The 18,645-nt window shown below is 37.2% G+C and overlaps 1 protein-coding gene across 2 annotated transcripts; it reads right to left on the reverse strand.

The window, feature by feature from the left end:
- Positions 1 to 2,164: 2,164 nt before the first annotated feature.
- Positions 2,165 to 16,683, reverse strand: cacng6b (calcium channel, voltage-dependent, gamma subunit 6b). Of its 2 annotated transcripts, XM_028469653.1 has the most exons (5): positions 16,445 to 16,667; positions 11,967 to 12,616; positions 5,873 to 5,947; positions 3,939 to 4,076; positions 2,165 to 3,772 (listed from the first exon to the last, which is right to left on the reverse strand). In XM_028469653.1, exons 2-5 carry the CDS (start codon positions 12,328 to 12,330, stop codon positions 3,552 to 3,554), a joined length of 798 nt encoding a protein of 265 aa, XP_028325454.1. In that variant the 5' UTR covers positions 12,331 to 12,616; positions 16,445 to 16,667; the 3' UTR covers positions 2,165 to 3,551. The 2 variants fall into 2 exon arrangements, with proteins under 2 accessions (XP_028325454.1, XP_028325455.1); XM_028469654.1 differs by lacking the exon at positions 5,873 to 5,947 and having other exon boundaries at positions 16,445 to 16,683.
- Between the last annotated feature and the right edge of the window lie 1,962 nt (positions 16,684 to 18,645).

Raw genomic sequence — 18,645 nt, forward strand, 5'->3', positions numbered from 1 at the left:
TTTTTTGTTTCATTTCAGAAAAAAAATGTGACAAAACTGCACACAGATAGCATTTATGTGGGCAATATGACTAGTATGTAGTTGAGAATAGATATATCTAGACAATTTATTATGGTTTATCTAAATGTGTGATAAACTCAAACACTGTATTGCACGAAAGTTTATAAAAAAAAAATGCCAGAAATGTTGACAGTGTTGTGTTTTGTTTTTTCTTAATGAATAATTAACATATACAAGTGGGTTTCTTTATAAAGTGAGCATTAATGTGTTAACTTAGCACCTTTTCTTATGCAGTAAGAAAAAAAAATGTGCTCAGCAAAGACTAAAATGTTTGATGCGTAGTTAGTTTTATAATCTTTTGCAACTGCTCAAAAATAATCAAAGTGTTATTTACAAAATAATGAAATAATTTCAAAGTTCTGCATTTTGGATTCAAACAGATAATATAGATATTCAAACAGTGGCATTGAGTACTTTCATTACTGTAATTTTGTTAACTTTTTCAATTAATCTCAAATTCTTATGACATCAAAAGAAAGCTACATGAGAATCCAACAGTCATACGGTATAGTTATGAATAATCTTGGATTTATCATCTGAACCTTTAAATTTCAATCATAAACATTGGTAGCTTTTGTCAAATAAATAAATGTTTCAGGTCAAAAACTTGATTTAAAAAGTATCCTTTTGGCTTTAACTGTTAAAGAATTTTACTTTGTTTTTAGAAATTGGTCTATTTTCTAGCTTTTTGTAAAAGAATAATTGTAATCAAAATTGTCTGTCCCATTTATTTCTTTAAACTCAAAACAAGATAATATCGGAGACTCTTTTTGTGCAGTTTGTTAACAGATTGATGCAGAAGATCAAGTTTTCGGTTCAGAGGATTACATGTTTGTGTGTGTGTGTGTGTGTTTCTTCAGTGCGCTGTGATCCTGAAATTATTTCGACCTTCTCTGTCAGACATGAAGCGACTAATAGTTGCAAATATATGCACTGCGCCAGATGGTTTGTATACGCCAAATAGGGTAATGATAAAATCGATAGAAAGTTAGTTTAGCATACTTTTTGTGACCATGAAGAGTTAGAGAGACCCATCTGGACCCTTGTGCATGTTTTAAATGAACAATTATGAGTGTAGATCTGGCTTCGGCCACTTTAGCCAAATGACCCACATTTGGTTGATCTCCAGGAGTGGATTAATAGCATGAGATACAGTGACTGGCAGCCTCCATTCACAGACAAGTGTTTTAGATGAATGAGAGAAGATGGAAGCATCTTTGACGAGAGGTCTGAAATGTTTATCTCATCTTCCTGGGACTACGGATTGGTTTTCCAGTGTGCTTTTTACTGCTGTTATCATACTGTCTTGCAGTTTCAAGAAGACTGCGATGAGAGATTGAAGGAGCAGAGCTGCTAAATCAATCCAGCCCTAAGCCCAAACACCATTCCTTTACACAGGAAGTATATACTCATATTATTAACAGGGTTTTCATTAACCAATAAGTATCACGTGACAGTTTTATCCCTTTCAAGCCCTTCTTTCGCAAGCTGGCAACAATTTCTTGGAAGCACTTTTCCTTCAACATACGACCTGTACCCATGCACAGCTTGTCCAAAGACTAGAAATATTAACGGCTATATATACAACCAGGATAATGTTTCATGTTGGTTCAGTTTCTGCTCAGTGTGAGGTAAGAGCATGAGAGTGTGTGTATCTGTGCTCAGATGAACTAATAGGGCTGTCTGGATGCTGTTTATGTCCCAGCGTGCAGGCTGTCAGCGTTATTCTCAGGAATCAACAGCGCTAAACAGTTTCCCGCTTGCATTGAGCAAGAATATTGTAGTCGTGGATGAGAGGTGAAGGTTTGACTTGCCGGCCGCTCTTTAGGGACAGTAGGGAATGTGACGTAAGGTCAGGGTTAAGGGGAACAGAGGTATGAAGGATGGGGGGGCACATGTTTAAAATTCAAGGATAAAGTTTCCCAACCTCTGCAGTGAAACACATTGCGATGAGCTCTGGCCTAATTATAGAGGAGTGGGTCTGGGGGATGGGGAGGGTTGGCAACAAGGTTGAGAGTCACGCCGTGAAAGGGTGAAAATGGGTGAATGTCACATTGGAGGGCAAACAGCGTGTCATGCCTGCAAAGCTGGAGGAGACCATTGATTATGTCAAAAGTCTTTAATAAAGCGCTAAAGAGGTGCCTCACATCATTATTATGAGCATGATCAGTAGGACTGATCAAAGTGATCAAACACCTGATGACAAAAACATAAAACACACACACATTATATACAGGATCAAGCTTATAAAGTCAATCCATACAAATCTCCGGTTTACAAAACAAAAGAATCACTTCTGTCAACTTACATTCGTCTGATACAATAAAAGCAGCACATAGCGGAGCTTATCTGTTCTTAGAGAAAGACGCGTCAATAATGTTGATGTAGTTGGATGAACATTTTCTGTTTTATTCTGACAAAAGATTTGCCAGTTTAAAACTCTATACTACTACTACTACTAACAATAACGAGACTATGATTAATTACATAAGTACATGTGAAGGAAAACTATATCAAAATATATTGATATTTTCGTTAAAAACTAATAAAAACTAAACTATAATGTTCACATGGGAATAATTCAGAACTAAGCTCCTTTTTTGGAAGGTATCCAATCAAAACTACTTTGTAGTCTCATACATTGATCACATCGAATCTGTCTGTGCGTATTTTCAAATACAGGTAATTGATCAGCCGCTGCTTATTGAATCTTTAAAAAACGCGTGAACTCTTATGCTTCATAATTTAGTAGACTATATCTGTAGCAGATTTAAAATGAAATAGTCCTGATGAATAAATATTGACTAAAATTGTATTCAAAATAAATTGGGACAAAATCAAAATTTGCTGTTAAAAATAACACTGGCAGACACTCGTTTGTGGAGTTTGTGTGCGTCTTTCTTTAGTGTTTGAGAGTTCTCCTACAGTTACTTTCCACAATCCAAACACATTGACACCTAATGTGGGTGAATGTGACATTTTATCTACCCTTTAACCACCAATGATCCAGACAAGCCTTTTTGTGGACATCTTCAAATAATATGGTTGGTTGACTTGTTTCTGCTTCTGAACATCTTAGGATCTCTTTGTTAAAAAGAATCCTTAGCTTTAGAGTAACAACAATCTTAAAGCTTTAAAATATGTGTGTAAGAGACTCTAAAAGCTATCCAATTGGTCTATGTTCAGAAAAACATTTGGTTGAATGGTTGTAGTGAATTAAACACATCAAAAAGCAAGACAATAAAGTTAGCATTCCTTTCTGTTTTCAAAAGAAAATAACGACACAGTACATTTTGTTTTATGCGTGTTATGAGTTATATATGCATTATGATGCCTTTCTGCAAAAGTTATTAAGACCATATACAACTTTTCTTGTCAAAACAATGACAGAGAGAGAGTTCAATGTCACAGCTGTTATAAACATATACAAATGTACCCGTTCTCCAATTTTCCTTTAAAAAAAAAAATGTTTATTAATTACTGTTCAGAGGCTAAGTGGCACGGTTTTTGTAAGAAAAGCATTTTTGCCAGGGACTGAAAGGAAGAGAGAGGATGATGAAGAGGAAACCGCTGAAAATGAGAATAGCCCCAGCTGATCCTACACAAGAAAGAGACCAGGACAGCTCGTGATGTAAAGGCACCGAGTGGTCACTAGACAGCAAGGCCAGCACGGACTGGTGGAATATTAGGATGGAGAGAAGAGCCAATATGCCTGCACACATGTACAATTAAACCCATTAGAAACCACTAGGATACTTCATTTAGTTGCATTAATTTGCATAAATCAAAGAATGGAGATTTGTCTGAGATGAAATGATTGATTGAATAATCATAGAAAGTGTTTTATTACAGGACAGGATTTGAATGTCAGGTCTTACCCGATAAGATGAAACAGAAAGAGGCTGGCTTGAGAAAGAATGGAACTCCTTTGTTGAGGGACATGATAATACAGATGGACCCCATCACCATCATAGTCAGGCTGAAAAGGGCTAAAATGGCAGCTGTTAAATTCAAATCTGCAAAAAGAAGAAATATTGCAGTGTAAAGAGCAGATATGCAGGAGGACATTTGGGTTAGAGGTAAAAAAAAAAAAAAGGATAACAATATGACGAAATGGAGAAAACGCAGAAAAGTTCCAGAATGGCTTGATTTGAAAAATATTTTTTTCTGGCATCCCGTGCAGGTACAACCCTTAAACTAGTGCCAAATTTGTAGTTTAGACACAACGTTGTAGAAAACCCATCAGAGAAAACAGTAACAATCCACTCTTGTCAGCAGGGGAAGAATGATGCCAAGACAAAGAAGCGATACGTAGATAACACATGGTTGTTTTATGTCATCAATAAATACTAAAGTAGTCAACATGAGGAGGAATTACACAAATGCTCAGGGAAAACATGCAAACTACAGGGCATTCGTGCTCTGACTGCTACACATGACATTAAGTTCTAAGTTCAAACATCAACTGATGTAAAATGCACATTAGAATGCTTTTTTCATCTTCCAGCACTCATTGCTGAGAATTCCCTAAAATTGCCAGGCCCCGACCATTGCTGCGCTGCAGCTATCATTCATATTTCTATTAATTTTAACAGTTAGTTCCGACAAAGTAATTTGATTGGATAACAGACATACCGAGAGCGCTGATATAGAGCAACAACAGCATCGGGACTTCTTAGGGATCATATCACTCCACTGTACAGCTGATTTATTTACTGTTAATTACTGTTACATCTTGGGCTACACAATTGGCTACACTGTCAACACGTTCACACTGCAAGTTTTAATGCACAATTCGGATTTTTTTCAAAAAAACATTTCATTTGTGTGATTGTTCATATTGCATATTAAATGCATCTTCAATCAGTTTGGAGTACAAATAGAATGCGACCATGAAGTGACCCGCATGTGCAGAAGAGGCACATACTGTTTACTGTAGTAAATATGGAGGCATCCAGTGTAGGAGTGTGTGTCACACTGAGAAATTTTCTTCCCAACAGAAGTCAGCACTACATAACTTTAAAGAGACTGAAAAAGAAGAGAGCCAGGTTTATTGCTGTAGTCGTTTGCAATGTGATGGCTGCTGCATCTTTACATCAGACTGTTTGAATGCGATGACAAAGAAGTCATGCAGTCGCATTGCACTAGGGCCACATGTGAAAGTGACCTGGGTCGGATTTGAAAAAATCAGAATTGTAACTGTTCAGAAATCTGTGACCGCTGTGGCTTCTCGGCAGTAGAGAAGAAGAGTGCTAAACGTCTTTGTAGCTATTCAGGAGCTATTTACTCCCCCTTAAACATGACGCTCCGGTGGGTGAAGTAAATGCAGACTGGAGAAGAATTACAAACGTGTTTAAGGGCGAGTAAATGTCCGCCAAGAAGCCGCAGGGGTTGAAACTGTCGCCACCTGCGGCCACAGATTTTTTCGGGTCACAGATTTTGGGCACAACACCGACACTCGGCTGCCATTCGGCTCGGCTTCGGTTCTTGGTGACGTCATCGACGAGTCGACGTCGACTCGACTAGTATGCACATAGAGTCGACCAACTGTAAGTTGGTGGCCCTGAGTCAAAGACGTCACCATTTGTTGTGATGCACTGAAACTGTGTGGAAAACATCGGTTCCCTAAGAAGAAGAAGAACTACCACATAAATCAGGCTCTAAGCTATTAGTCTGCTTTGGAGAAGGAGCAACAGACACAAACTCTGTTTGGTATATGAGCATAAAGTGTTTTTACTGATTGCATCTGCTGCTGGAGTTATTATGTGTCCTTCTAGATGGTGAAAAGTGGAGATGAGGTGTAACATCTCACTTTTGCTTGTCGTCTTCTTAAATATAACAGCGTTCTCTCCAGAGGTGAAGAACTTGAAATAGGTGCAGTTGGATCCTGTGTAACGACAGAAAAAATTGGATAAGATGACACACACACACATGCACGCACGCACACACACACACACGCACGCACGCACACACACACACACACACACACCACAGGAGTGTGAGAGTGTGAGTGTGTTTCCTATGGCTGTTGATGTTCTCTAATGTGCTTGTGCAGACTATGCATCCATGCACTCTCTCCTTCCAGGCATCATTCCTATTTATGTCCAAGTGTCGAGCATACGCACGGACACACATGCACACCTTTTCGCGCACACATAGCACTGCACATATGGTGCCATCAGAGAAGGTGAGAGACAGCAAAACACTGAAGGTGGATGGATGGCAGAGTGGCGAAGGAAAGGGACACATGGAGAAGAAGTCCAGGAAGTTCATGTGAGGGCTGGGCAACAGAGAAGTACTAGGACAGAGGAAGTGGACATAGAGAGGGGGGGACGAGGAGAAAAGAGGAGTGTGCTGCAGGGCAGATGGAGCGAGGGGTGGTGAGTTGGGGAGGGGGGACACAGATGGAGAAGGAGGTGAAGGGAGCAGTAGATGTGGGGAGGGGGCAGAAGCACAGGGGGCTGGTTAATTCTGCATTAGACTCCACTCTGCCCGGGTCCCTGGCTGTCCCTCATTTCCCCCTCTCTATATTTAGACAGAAACTGTGAAGTAGTCAGATTCCACTTGGCTTCACCAGCACATAGTGATGACTTTCACCCTCTGAAAAAACTGGCTAGATGACCACACACATGTACACAAAAACACACATGCTCCCCCCTCCTCTGTCACGCAGACATGTTGCTGCTGCTTGAGCTCATTTGCATTTGTCATATTTTTCAACCATTTATCACACTAATATTTTTAACACACGATATCACATGTCTTTTTCCTGTCGCTGCCCATGCTGAGACTGTAATTGTTGAGTTATCATGTTACTCTCCGGCAGGCAGTGAAGACAGATAGCTGGTCTCGAGGTGACAGACACGGCATAGGCAGGCTTCACTTTGCTGCCGTCAGAGCAAGCACAGGCATGTTAACAGGAAGTTAAAAACAGAAAGGAAGAGCTGGCAAAAACAAGAACAAAAACATTCAAATTTCATTTTCTATCATTGGGTTAGGAAAAATAGTCTTTGGTCAAAGGCTCGAGGGGGTGAAAATCAAACGCAAATCAATCGTTGGTAGTTGCAAAGAGCAGACTTGAAAGAAATAAAACATTCATGACATGATAACATGAAGAGCCCTCAGCCATCTGCGACAGGTGGTGTGGGCAGACAGTGTAGCAGGATGTGTAAGGAAGACTGTCAGGAGCAGACTGGCATCTCTCACACACAAACGAAACCATATTGAAATATCTGCAGTCAACAAGCAGCCAGAGAGCAGCTTGGCAGGAGGAATAATTGACAACTCGAAAACCAAATAAAAACACAAATTAATGATGAATCGTTCTGGAAGATTAATGAGAAATTAACATAGAGTCTAAGTTTACTAAACAAACCATGAGTTTAAAGGGGCCTTAGTGGGTTTAACTCCATCATAGGGGTAAGAAAATGAGTTGATTTATCCCAAATGTAACCACTTAAGAAAACAGTGTTAATTCATGCATCCCTTCTTTCATTATTTCAATGTACAGATATTTCTATTGCAGAGTATCTGGCATATGATAATGAATAAAGCAAATAATATTGTAATCATAGAAGCTGTTAGTCACTCTATTTTTTTCAGTAACAAGTAATCTAATGTGTTAGTATTCCCAAACCGCTAATCAGATTACAGTTACTCATCCAAATCACTGTGAGTTACTATTTATGTCATTGTCCTCAGATAAGCAACAAGTCACGTTTTCAGTATGAAAACTCACGTGTTAATACAGGTAGACACAGACAAAATATGTAGTGAGTATTGCTAAAAACGGTTGTCATTTTCTGTTGAGGCGGTGGGGGGTGTTGTCGGCAGCTGCTGAATGTAACTAATAAAGAAACTTGTAATCTAAGTTACTTACTTTTAGACTGAAGTTATTTTTTAAACGAGTAATCAGTAATCAGATTACTTTTTCAAAGAAACTGTGGCAAAACTGACTGTAATATACTCGGGCATCATCAATGGTTCCCAGTGATTCAGCATCAGTTGAACGGCAGCCTGTTAACAATGATCAACGATGAGCTGTCATTGATGGATGTCATTCATAGTGATACTGAAAACAAACACGCTAGCTGTGATTAGCAGCTGACCAACAGGAATCAAACCATTAGGAAACACAGTGGGACTGAAACTCCACTTTAACCATTGTTTAAACACTTTGATTCTGATTTCTAATGATGAAAACAAATTAGCTTAGCACAGAAATTATGGAACTCGTGAAAACACATTTCATGCCGACATTTCTGTCAGATTTTTGGAGACGTGCCATTGTGCTACTCACTAAACTCTTGGTTAACTTCAAAACAAGGAGCCCTATTTACAAAAGCGTCAAAAACTAATGGAAGACAAGAAGAGATGCTTTTGTTTTGAAAAGGGGATGTTTGATTTTTAGCTTGAAGCCGGTGTCAAGTACTGAGTTTACCTCCGTACTGAGATTATAAACCTAATCTATTAAACAAAAAAAAACACGTGTCCGTTCACTTTGAAAACAAAAATAAACAAAAATGAATTATAAGTTTTTTTGGCAAAAATTCATTTTCCTGTAGTGCGCATGTGCGCGCATATATGCGCATATACAATCTCAGCACAATGCACACTCAGTACATGACACAGGTCCCAGAATGATTTTACGTTCTGCTGCTCGCAATGCATCATGGAGCAGTTAAGTATGACTATTGTGCCCACCGTGCACACTTAAAATTTCCTGATATAGTATCAGGTATTTCTCTCATACTCACTCTTTCCATACATACATACTCATTTTGGCGTCAGACTTAGTATGAGTAGTACGTTAGTATGCAATTTTGAACACAGCCTATGTATTTACCTAATAATCAGTAAAACCAATAGAGCACTGATTAATTAACCAATACAAAAGTGATTAGTGACAGTGACCAGTTTCTCTGTTCTTTTGTTTGGGCTGTGTTTGGTCACTGTCATGTTGTACAAGCGTTTATTATGAAACAAGAGGGTTTGGAGTCTGTTCTTCACATGTTGTGCCTTTTTTAATATGCTGTTTATTGATGAGTCAGTTTGTGTTATTCTGCTGTCTTATCATGCACACCTCCATGTGTAGATAACACACACGAGATGGCAGAGGTGGAACGAGTACTGACAACGTGTACTCAATTACAAGAACAAGTACTGTTTATTTTGCATATAATGTACTCAATTAAAAGTAAAAAAAAAAAAAAAACTTGCATTAAAATAAGAAAGTACTCTCTTCTAGGAAAAACTACTCAGCGTATTATTATTATTATTATTATTTTTTAACAGGTACAGTAGATGTGTTGTCTTTAGCAGGGATTCAACTTGATTACCTTGGAAAACATACCTGTGTTTAAACGCATCATTTAGGTGAAAAACAAAATATATAAATCTAATGTCACACAAAGAATGAGAATCAGCTACAGTATGTTGTTTCCTGCCTTATTGGCTCCAAAGACGCATATAGCAATTTTAAATATCAATTAAAAATGTTGGTATACTCTGTAGCAATTTTACAATTTTAAAAGAAGCAAAATGAAAGATAAAAACTCATTAAAGTGCAAATACTAACAAAAAAAATCCAGTTAATTATAGCGACATAATTGTAACTCGTTACTTTAACCCACACATGATGGATAAAAGATGCACATGTAAAAAAAGTGCTTCCATTAATCTACTATCACATTTCTGCTCTCACTGTTCAGGCATCCAGTGAGATTTTTCCCCCGAGCTTCACTCCTAAAGCACATCAGCGTATACGGGACATCAAATGTATTGTGTGTTGTAAGTTCATGCTGTTGGCTTCATCACAGCTGAAAAACATTCCTCCTCCTATCTCTGCACTGCATCTGTTCCCAGCATCGTGTTTCTTTAATGATATAATTTGCACATTATCTGTAGGATGACCTAGATACATACATATGCACGCAGCTACATACACTCCAGGAGTCTTTCTTTTTTTTTTTTCCTCCCCTGTTCAAGTTTACAGTAGATTATACAAATGTGGGTCAAACCCACTGCTTGCGGTTTAAAAATCATAAATTTGTTGTTCATGATTGTTTTCTGAAGGTAATTCTTATATAAAAATATGATGACAGATTTTCCTTCTTCCTGTTATTGAGTCAGATTAGATTTACAGATGTAAGTGTATTCCCAAATGGAACAAATCCCATCAGTTATGCCTGCACCCTCAGTTATTACGTCAAAGAAAATTTGGTAAATTTTACTTGAAGTTTTACACAAAAGGCTGACATTACGCTGTAAGTATCTGTCATTAGCATAAATAAGGTGTCATGAAGGCTGTCATTAAGTGTTGTTTGGTAAATTATGACACCTTTGGAGCTATGCTGACATTTTTTGGGGTTAGGTGGAGGGATCTTGTGGGGTTAGGGTTAGGGTTAAGGCTCAAACATACTCGAGCGTTCATCCACAAAGTTGAGTCCGCCAGAAGTCCCCCAGGCCAATTAACTGCAAACCTCAGATTTTACGACCGTGCGGAATTGTCCGTATACTTGGTGTCACACAAAACACTGCTCGACATTGTATCAACCCTTATTAAATCTAACACTGACCTGCATTTCACCAGCCTGGTGAAACAGAGCAGGAGAGATGAACACGAGTTTAAAGGAGAGACTTGTAGACGAGCTACGAAAGTACCGACACCTTTAAAACACGTCCCAGAAGTACAAGGACTACAGAGAAGAGCTAAAAATTGTGGGAAATGTAGGATTTCAATGGAAACTACTACGCAGTGGTGGGCCCGAGTATGTAAGCTCTGAGGAGAGCGGTCAGTCCGTGTGCAGTCTGTTGAGCACAGGGTCTGTCCGAGTATATTTCAGCTTTTAGGGTTAGGGTTAGGATTAAGGTTAGGGTTAGGGTAACAAAGGGTGAGGCCAGGGTAGGGTAACAAATTACTCTTAACTCAGTGCCATTGACAAAAAAATTCATCATTTCCAAACGCTCAGTGCCATTGACGAGAAAACTCGTCAAGGTGGTAGTGCACCTTTAGATGAGAGATTAGCCACTGATGCTACCATTAGCTAAGAAGGGAGAAGCAGGGATGAGGGATATTATGGCGCTATGAAGTGATATTGTGAAATATCCAGCAGCTCACAGCACCGCATACTAACACAGAACATGTGTGGACCTGAGTGGATTATCAATAATTTTGCGATCATGAGATAAAACCATCAACTAACCGGTCCAACGGGTTAGATAGCAAATATAATAATAATTTAATAATAATTTTGCCATCAAAAGCCCAGTCTCAGTATTGTTATTTTTTTTGTAGAAGGAAACCAATGTTCAGATGTTATAGTTTTCAATAAAGCAGAAAAAAATTAAAAATTGCTTCAAAGTCACTGACAGATTTTTTTTTTTAGAAAAAGTCTGTTTTCTCAGCTTTTTGCTCTGAAACTGGCAATTTGTGTAAAATTTGCTCTATTCAACTGCTGATTACAGAAGAACTAAACAAGCTGCAAACGTTTTTTTTATCTTTCAGAATCTGGTGTCAGATCTCAGAATGTCATAGTACAAAATATTCTGTGGGTCTTTAAATATCAGACAAAATGCTCTAAAACGGCAGGTATTGAGGGGGGGTAGAAATTCTGAAAATGGCTGGCACTGAATGAGTTAATGACAGCCTTGATGACACCTTATCCATGCTAATGACAGACGTCATGTCATAATAATGACACTGTAATGTCAGCCTTTATGTATAAAACTTTAGGTAAAGTGTTACCAAAAATGTACTGTGAACAGGTTATGATGTACCTCAACGGCTCACAAACTATCAGAGACACTATTTTCTATCAGACATATAAATGAGAGACATCTTGCAGTAGACTTTGGGTTTATAGAAATATGTACACACACACACACAGCCAGAACAGAAGTCTCACCTCCAGGGAGTTCAGCAGGTCCACAGCTTGTCCTCTCTGGGTCTATGTCTGCCACCCATAGGGTGCGGATGCAGCCTTTCCACAGTCCATAATGAGCCATCTGGCAGGTCTCATTGCCACTGAAATTCTTTGATTGGGCAAGCTCCACCCAAAACTCTGTCCCCATGCCTAACACCGTAAGAATCACTCCAACGATTGAAACAAAAAATGCCAGTTTGATCTTTCCCTCTTGGCTGTCGCTCATCTTGGGGGTTCGTCTCTGTGATCTGCAAACTTTGATTCCGGCCAGTGCAGCATTTTGTCCAGTACCGGCGATGCCGATGCGGCCGTCCTCATCTTGTTGCACCAAAAAATTGGACCACATACCTATTCCAAATTATCCAGTGTGGGAAAGCCCAGAGGAGGAAACGGGATGCTTTTGAGTTTGACTTTGTTAGAAGAACAATTTTTTCATTGGATTGTAAGGTGTAAAAAAAAAAAAAATTAAATCTACCCAAATTTACGTTGGTAGGAAACTGTATGTGGATGAAAAGAGATTAAAAAAAAAATTTTTGAGGACCATCAAAAAAAAAAAAATCTTTTTTTTTTCAACGACAAAGTGATGAGTACATAGAAGAGGAAAAGCCAATGTCAGTTTCTCCTCCAGTCCTCTGAAAGAGATGAAACAGAGAGATGAAGGGCAGTCGGCATATGATTTCCAGAGCTAAAAACCTGTCATCGCCAGCAAAATGTTTGATTTCCAACAGCTTTATCAGCATCTCTCTAAAAGTCATGTGACCATGTAGCTTTCAGCCAACAATAGATAAGCCATGAGGCTTTTCCCTGAAAGGCAGATCTGGCCTCAGATGAAGAAACATTTTGGTTAGGATGAGCTATAGAGGAGTCACTCAGTGAGAGATACCCGGACCACCCAGCCTATGTTTTCCCATGAGTTGAAAAGAACTCCTACTAACTCTAGCAGACAAACAGAATCCCTTTAATCTCTGGGAATAATAGGAGCAGAGGTGTAAACAGTACTGATATATCCTACTCATGTACAAGTACATGTTTATTTTTGGTAATACATTTTGCCACGGTTTTCTTGCATACAGTAAACGTCTCATGTATAAACTTGTAAAAAAAAAAGAGACCAAACTTGCACAAATGGACCATCTGTATAAAATAAAAGGTTTGTCAAAATGTGCAACTCTTTTTTTTTTAAATAAAAATAACAGCAATGAATTCAATTCAAAATCTAAAAAAAAATTCTCAAGCTCTAAGTATAGCTACATTTATAAACAGTATTGGGTGAAACTAGTTATTTTTGCAATATATTACAGTAATATATTCCTTTTTGAAGTAACTCAGTAGTGTAACCAGTGTTACTTGTAACGCGTTACCGCCCCAATGTTACTTTTGACAGTAACTAGTACTGTAACGCAATATTTTTTTAAAGAAATAACGCCGTTACCGTTACAATATGGTGCGTTTTGTCCGTTACTTTGTTAGCAGCAGTGTACTTCCTGTTTACAGTAGCTCTACATATTTTTGCGGGATGCCGTGCCAAACATGGTAAAACAGTAGAAGAAGAAGCATTGTCAGCGTGTTTCTGTTTACATCACGTGCGCCAATCGTGGCGAGTCAATGCGAGAGCAGGACGAGCTTCTCAGAGTAGAAATACGCGCATTATTTTTGTCTCCAAATGATGCATCAGTGAAGCTAAGCTAACGCTGCGACTGTGACTGTTATCCACGGACAGGTCAGTCAAACTATTGCACGGTATGTAGTCGCTGCTGCTGAGTCACTGCTAACAGCAGCTCATTAGCCTGATACGTTTAGCATTGTGTAGCTGAGAAAAATGCGGTGAATTTGTTTTTCCACATTTATTTTCACAAGCATTTTCAACAGCAGAATGTGCACCTGGAATATGCACAACTTACTTTACATTACTGTGCTAAGGCTGAAAAGTTACTGTTTTAATTTTGGGGCAGCTGTTTTGTGCTTTATATGCACATCATTTGTGGTTGTTTTATAGCAGTTGATCAACAGTGAATTATTATATTATTACAGCACTGATATGAAGCTGTATGAACACAAATGACCCAAAAATAAATAATACATTCTTTAATTCTAAGTAACTCAAGTTACTTTTTCCAGTAACGCATTACTTTTTGATGTAAGTAATCAAAATAGTAACTGAGTTACTTTGATAATGAAGTAACTAGTAATGGTAACTAGTTACTTTTTTTCAGTAACGAGCACAACACTGAGTGGTAATATATTACTGGTTACAATTAAAGTAACTCAAGTTACATGCATTTTTAATTTAAGTGCATATTTGCTTTGTTTTCTCACTGTTAGTAATTATTTGAGAAAAAAAAGATGATCATTATAGTTAAATATAACTTATGGGGAACAAAAAAACAGCTTTCTAGTCCTGAAACAGCAGAATTAAGTATTTGAAATAAAACTTAGACCGATGTTATTTGAACACTATCAGTGTGATATAATTAGTGTTGTGGACCAAAAGTAACTCAAAGTAGTGAAATTCAGTTACATTTACAAAAAAAAAAAAAAAACCCAGTAATATTGTAATACAAATATATCACATTTGCATCCCAGTAAGTAGTAATATAAATACATTACATTACCCAACACTGTTTATAAACTCTAAAACTGAGAAAATAACTGTCATTCAATGCCGTTTTGTAGTATCACAATGTTTGTTGATCACTTTAAAACAAAACACATTAATTTACTCAGTAATGGTTGGGTGTAGAGATGTAATGAATGACTTTACTTCTTTTAAAACATACAACTAAAATGTCTGATTTAGTAATATACTCAGAAATGAACAAATACCCATAAAAGCAACTCTATTATTACAGTCGTGTTTTAGACAGAATTTAAACTAATGGCGGGGCTCAGTGGTGTCGCACACTCGGCATGGGGTACACGAGAGGTGATAATTCAAGCATGAACCCTCTGACAGAGAGAGACCTGCAGTGATTAACTCTGCTGTGGGGCCCAACAGGTCGAACTGAGAGGAAAGAGGCCTGGCCAGTCAGGAAGGCAGCAAGAACCAGAACACACACACACACACACACACACAGCTGGCAGATCACTTAATTTAAAGCTTTGCAATGGCAGCACTAGAAGTTTTATGTAACACACGTGAATTCCTCTTGAGTTGTGTTTTGTGTATAAATCTTGCAGTATAGCAGTAAAAATAATAAGGAGGGGTTTTCTTTTTTGTTTATGACTTGAAACAGGTACATTAGGAAGATTGTAGAGTGGTGGCTAATAACAAACAAATACAAGTAAATTAAGTTAAAGAAAAAGAGACCAGACTGATTCAATGGTGGAGACACACAATGAACCAGATTATATTTAACTTATATTTAACAATAATTAACAAAAATTAACATAATATTTGTTAAAATGTTGTATTCTTCAGATTTTTATGATGTTAAAAAAAAATATATATATATATATATATATATATATATATATATATATATATATATATATATATATATATATATATATTAACAAAAGAAAGAAATCAGGGATGAACAATAGCTAATGATTCACACTACACATCAAATGTGTCCAAAAATTTAAAATGTGCATTTTATTTTTTCTATTCTGCATCATGTGCACAGCACTAATGAACAATATACTGTATAACTGTATGCAGAATGCAAACATAATTCTGTGATTTTAAAGCTCACATTTGGGTTGTTTACCACTTGTTTACAAGAACAAAAAGTGTGTTTTATTGTACCAAAGCAGATGCTAAATCACTGTTTTTCCCCCTCCACCAACGACTGTTTACCAAAGCTATCAAATTGCATCACTTCACTGAACATTCTACATTAGATAATAAAAGTATTAGACTGCCACTGCTGACAGCCATGTTGGACACAGTGTTACTACAAAAGGTAACATTGCGTCAGGTGTGTCAAAAAGACTTGTGTCTGAAATCAAGCTAAGAGAATAAGATTTGTCCTTGCAGGAATAATTTTGCTAAGAGTAAAAATTGCAGGTAAAATATTCACCTTCAGGTGGAAAACCATAGAATTCACTGGTAAATATCTATCAGAGAATGTGAATTACATCATAGGGAATCATGTGTGTTTATTATACAGTAATGTTGAAATTGTGCTTTTTTTTCCTTCATACTTTTCTGGTGTTGCCCGCTGAACTAGAGTTTGACACTTTCTCATTAACCACAGGCAGTGAACAAACAAATGCTGAAAGTATCTCCAGCTGTGTGCAGATGCATGCCTGGATATGTAGTTCATCAACTGTAGGAAGCTAAGGTACACGAGCCAAAACTACAGCAGCAGAGAAGAACTTTGACTAGCATATTTTGTGAAAACAAAAAAAATCCTCACAGCCTCTCAATCCTCCCCAACAGCCCCAGTGTGACATGCAGACGTTAGAAAGCAACAACTGGGAAGCCTAGAGAAGTGGAAAAAAGGAGTTAATCTGACCTGTTTAGTGTATGTTGTTCAGTTCGGAAGGAAGGAAGAGACGCATGAAACTTAATAGAAGTGGAAGAGTGCTGATGGGACAGTGAGTGAGGAGGAGGGACGTGGGGAGCTATGGAAAGTGAGTGTAAGGGGAGGATCTGTGGTTGGGGCACTGCTGCAGTCTGGTTGGGTAAGACTAGAGTGATGATGATTTGTGTGTGTGTGTGTGTGTGTGTAACCAACGTTTAGCTGCATGCCATGTTTGAATGAGAAAATCACAGGGAGCGTGTGCATGTGCAGAGGTGTAAACAGTACTGATATATCCTACTCAAGTAGAAATACAAGTAAGTCATACATAAAATACTCAAGTACAAGTAAAAAAATGCATACAGTAGTACTCAAAATAAAAGTTACCAGTTACTTTAACCCACCCCCTTATTTGTTATTGGTAATAAATCTTGCCAGGGTTTCCTAGCATACAGTAAACATCTAATTTATAAACTTAAAAGGGAAGAGACGAAATCTTGCACAAGTGGAACTTCATCATCTGTTTGAAATAAAAGGTTTGTGGAAAAAATACATTTCTTTTTCAAATAAAATAACACCAATTAATTCAATTCAATATAAAAAACAAGTATGTCTATACTGTAGATACATTTGTGAATTCTAAAATTAAGAAAATAACCGTCATTTTCAATGCTATTTTGGTGCCATACATTACGTTTAATCTGATTGGTCGGCTTTGATTTTTTTTTGTAGTTTCACATTGTTCGTTGATCATTTTAAAACAAAACATAATAGTTTACTCAGTAACGGGTGGGTGTAGAAATGTAAAAATGCAGAAAAACGTACTTAAAGTACAAGTAAAATGACTGATTTAGTCACATACTCAGAAAACAGCAACTCAATTACAGTAACGTGAGTACTTGTAATTAGCTATTTTCACCTCTGTGTGTGTGTGTGTGTGTGTGTGTGTGTGTGTGTGTGTGTGTGTGTGTGTGTGTGTGTGTGTGTGTGTGTGTGTGTGTGTGTGAGAGAGAGAGTCTAGTTTAGTCTATTTTGGACCCCCACCTGTTAATGACATTAAGTAAGAGTGAAGGAGGAGCCAGTGTTTCTATGGTGGTGGGGGGGGCAGTAACACAATATACTATAAGTTAGGGGACAATCTCTAACAGAGCCCAGAGGTACGCAGGGCTTTGGAAAGACAAACAGAAACATTCCCTCAATAGGAATGATTGGATTAAACTCTCAGTGGATGTTAATGCCTATGAGGAAGATGAGAACGAGCATGAGGCTCGTTGTTGTAACCGTAATTGAATTGTAATTGATTTCAGATCATTTGAATTTGAATTTATTTCAGCAGTCTACAGAAAAACAAAACAGAAAAACAAGGTTCTCCAGATAACATCTCACACACACAAAACTTATATTACTATTTTTACAATATGCATTCAATATATATTCTGCACAAGTTTTATATATACAGTTAATACATGCACATCAAACATGTACTGTATATGTACACACACATACATGCATACACATGAATGTACATGACTTGTAGATAATATTAATATCATACTATTTCACATTTACAACACTCGTTTTTTTCAGGCATGCTAATCAGATATGAGATATGTATATATGTATGTGTGGGTCTAATTAAACATAGTTTATATATTTTTTTGTATAAACTATATTTTCATAATTTTATTTATTAACATTAAAAGGTGTATATATTTTTGGATGTGTGTAGGTAAAGGAATATTCGATATGTTTACGATTGCACAAAGTGTATTAAATGTCACATGCCTGAAAAAAAATAAATAATAATAATATATGTGTGGCAATATATAGATTAACAAAAAGTGTTTTTTTGAATGTTTATTAAGTATTCATGTATTGTATACCATTTTATGCATATTTTATATTGTTGCTGTCCCTGGTAAAATTGTTGCTCTTCTTTCTTATACTTACTAATGATGTATGATTTAAAAAGCTTTTTAAACTGGTTTATGTTGCTGCTTTGTTTTATTTCATCCTTTAGGCAGTCCCATAATTTAACCTCTGCTATTTTTATACTCATTCTTTTCAGTGTTTTTCTAGCATATTGTAGTTTTCCTCTCAAATTATATTTCCCTTCTCTCTCTAAAAATATTTTCTGCAACCCTTGCAATTGTAATGGAAATTAAATTTTTTTGTTTTAAATTAACTAAACACAA

This window comes from Gouania willdenowi, chromosome 16 (assembly GCF_900634775.1).
Source record: "Gouania willdenowi chromosome 16, fGouWil2.1, whole genome shotgun sequence".
Classification (NCBI taxonomy): Eukaryota; Metazoa; Chordata; class Actinopteri; order Blenniiformes; family Gobiesocidae; genus Gouania; species Gouania willdenowi.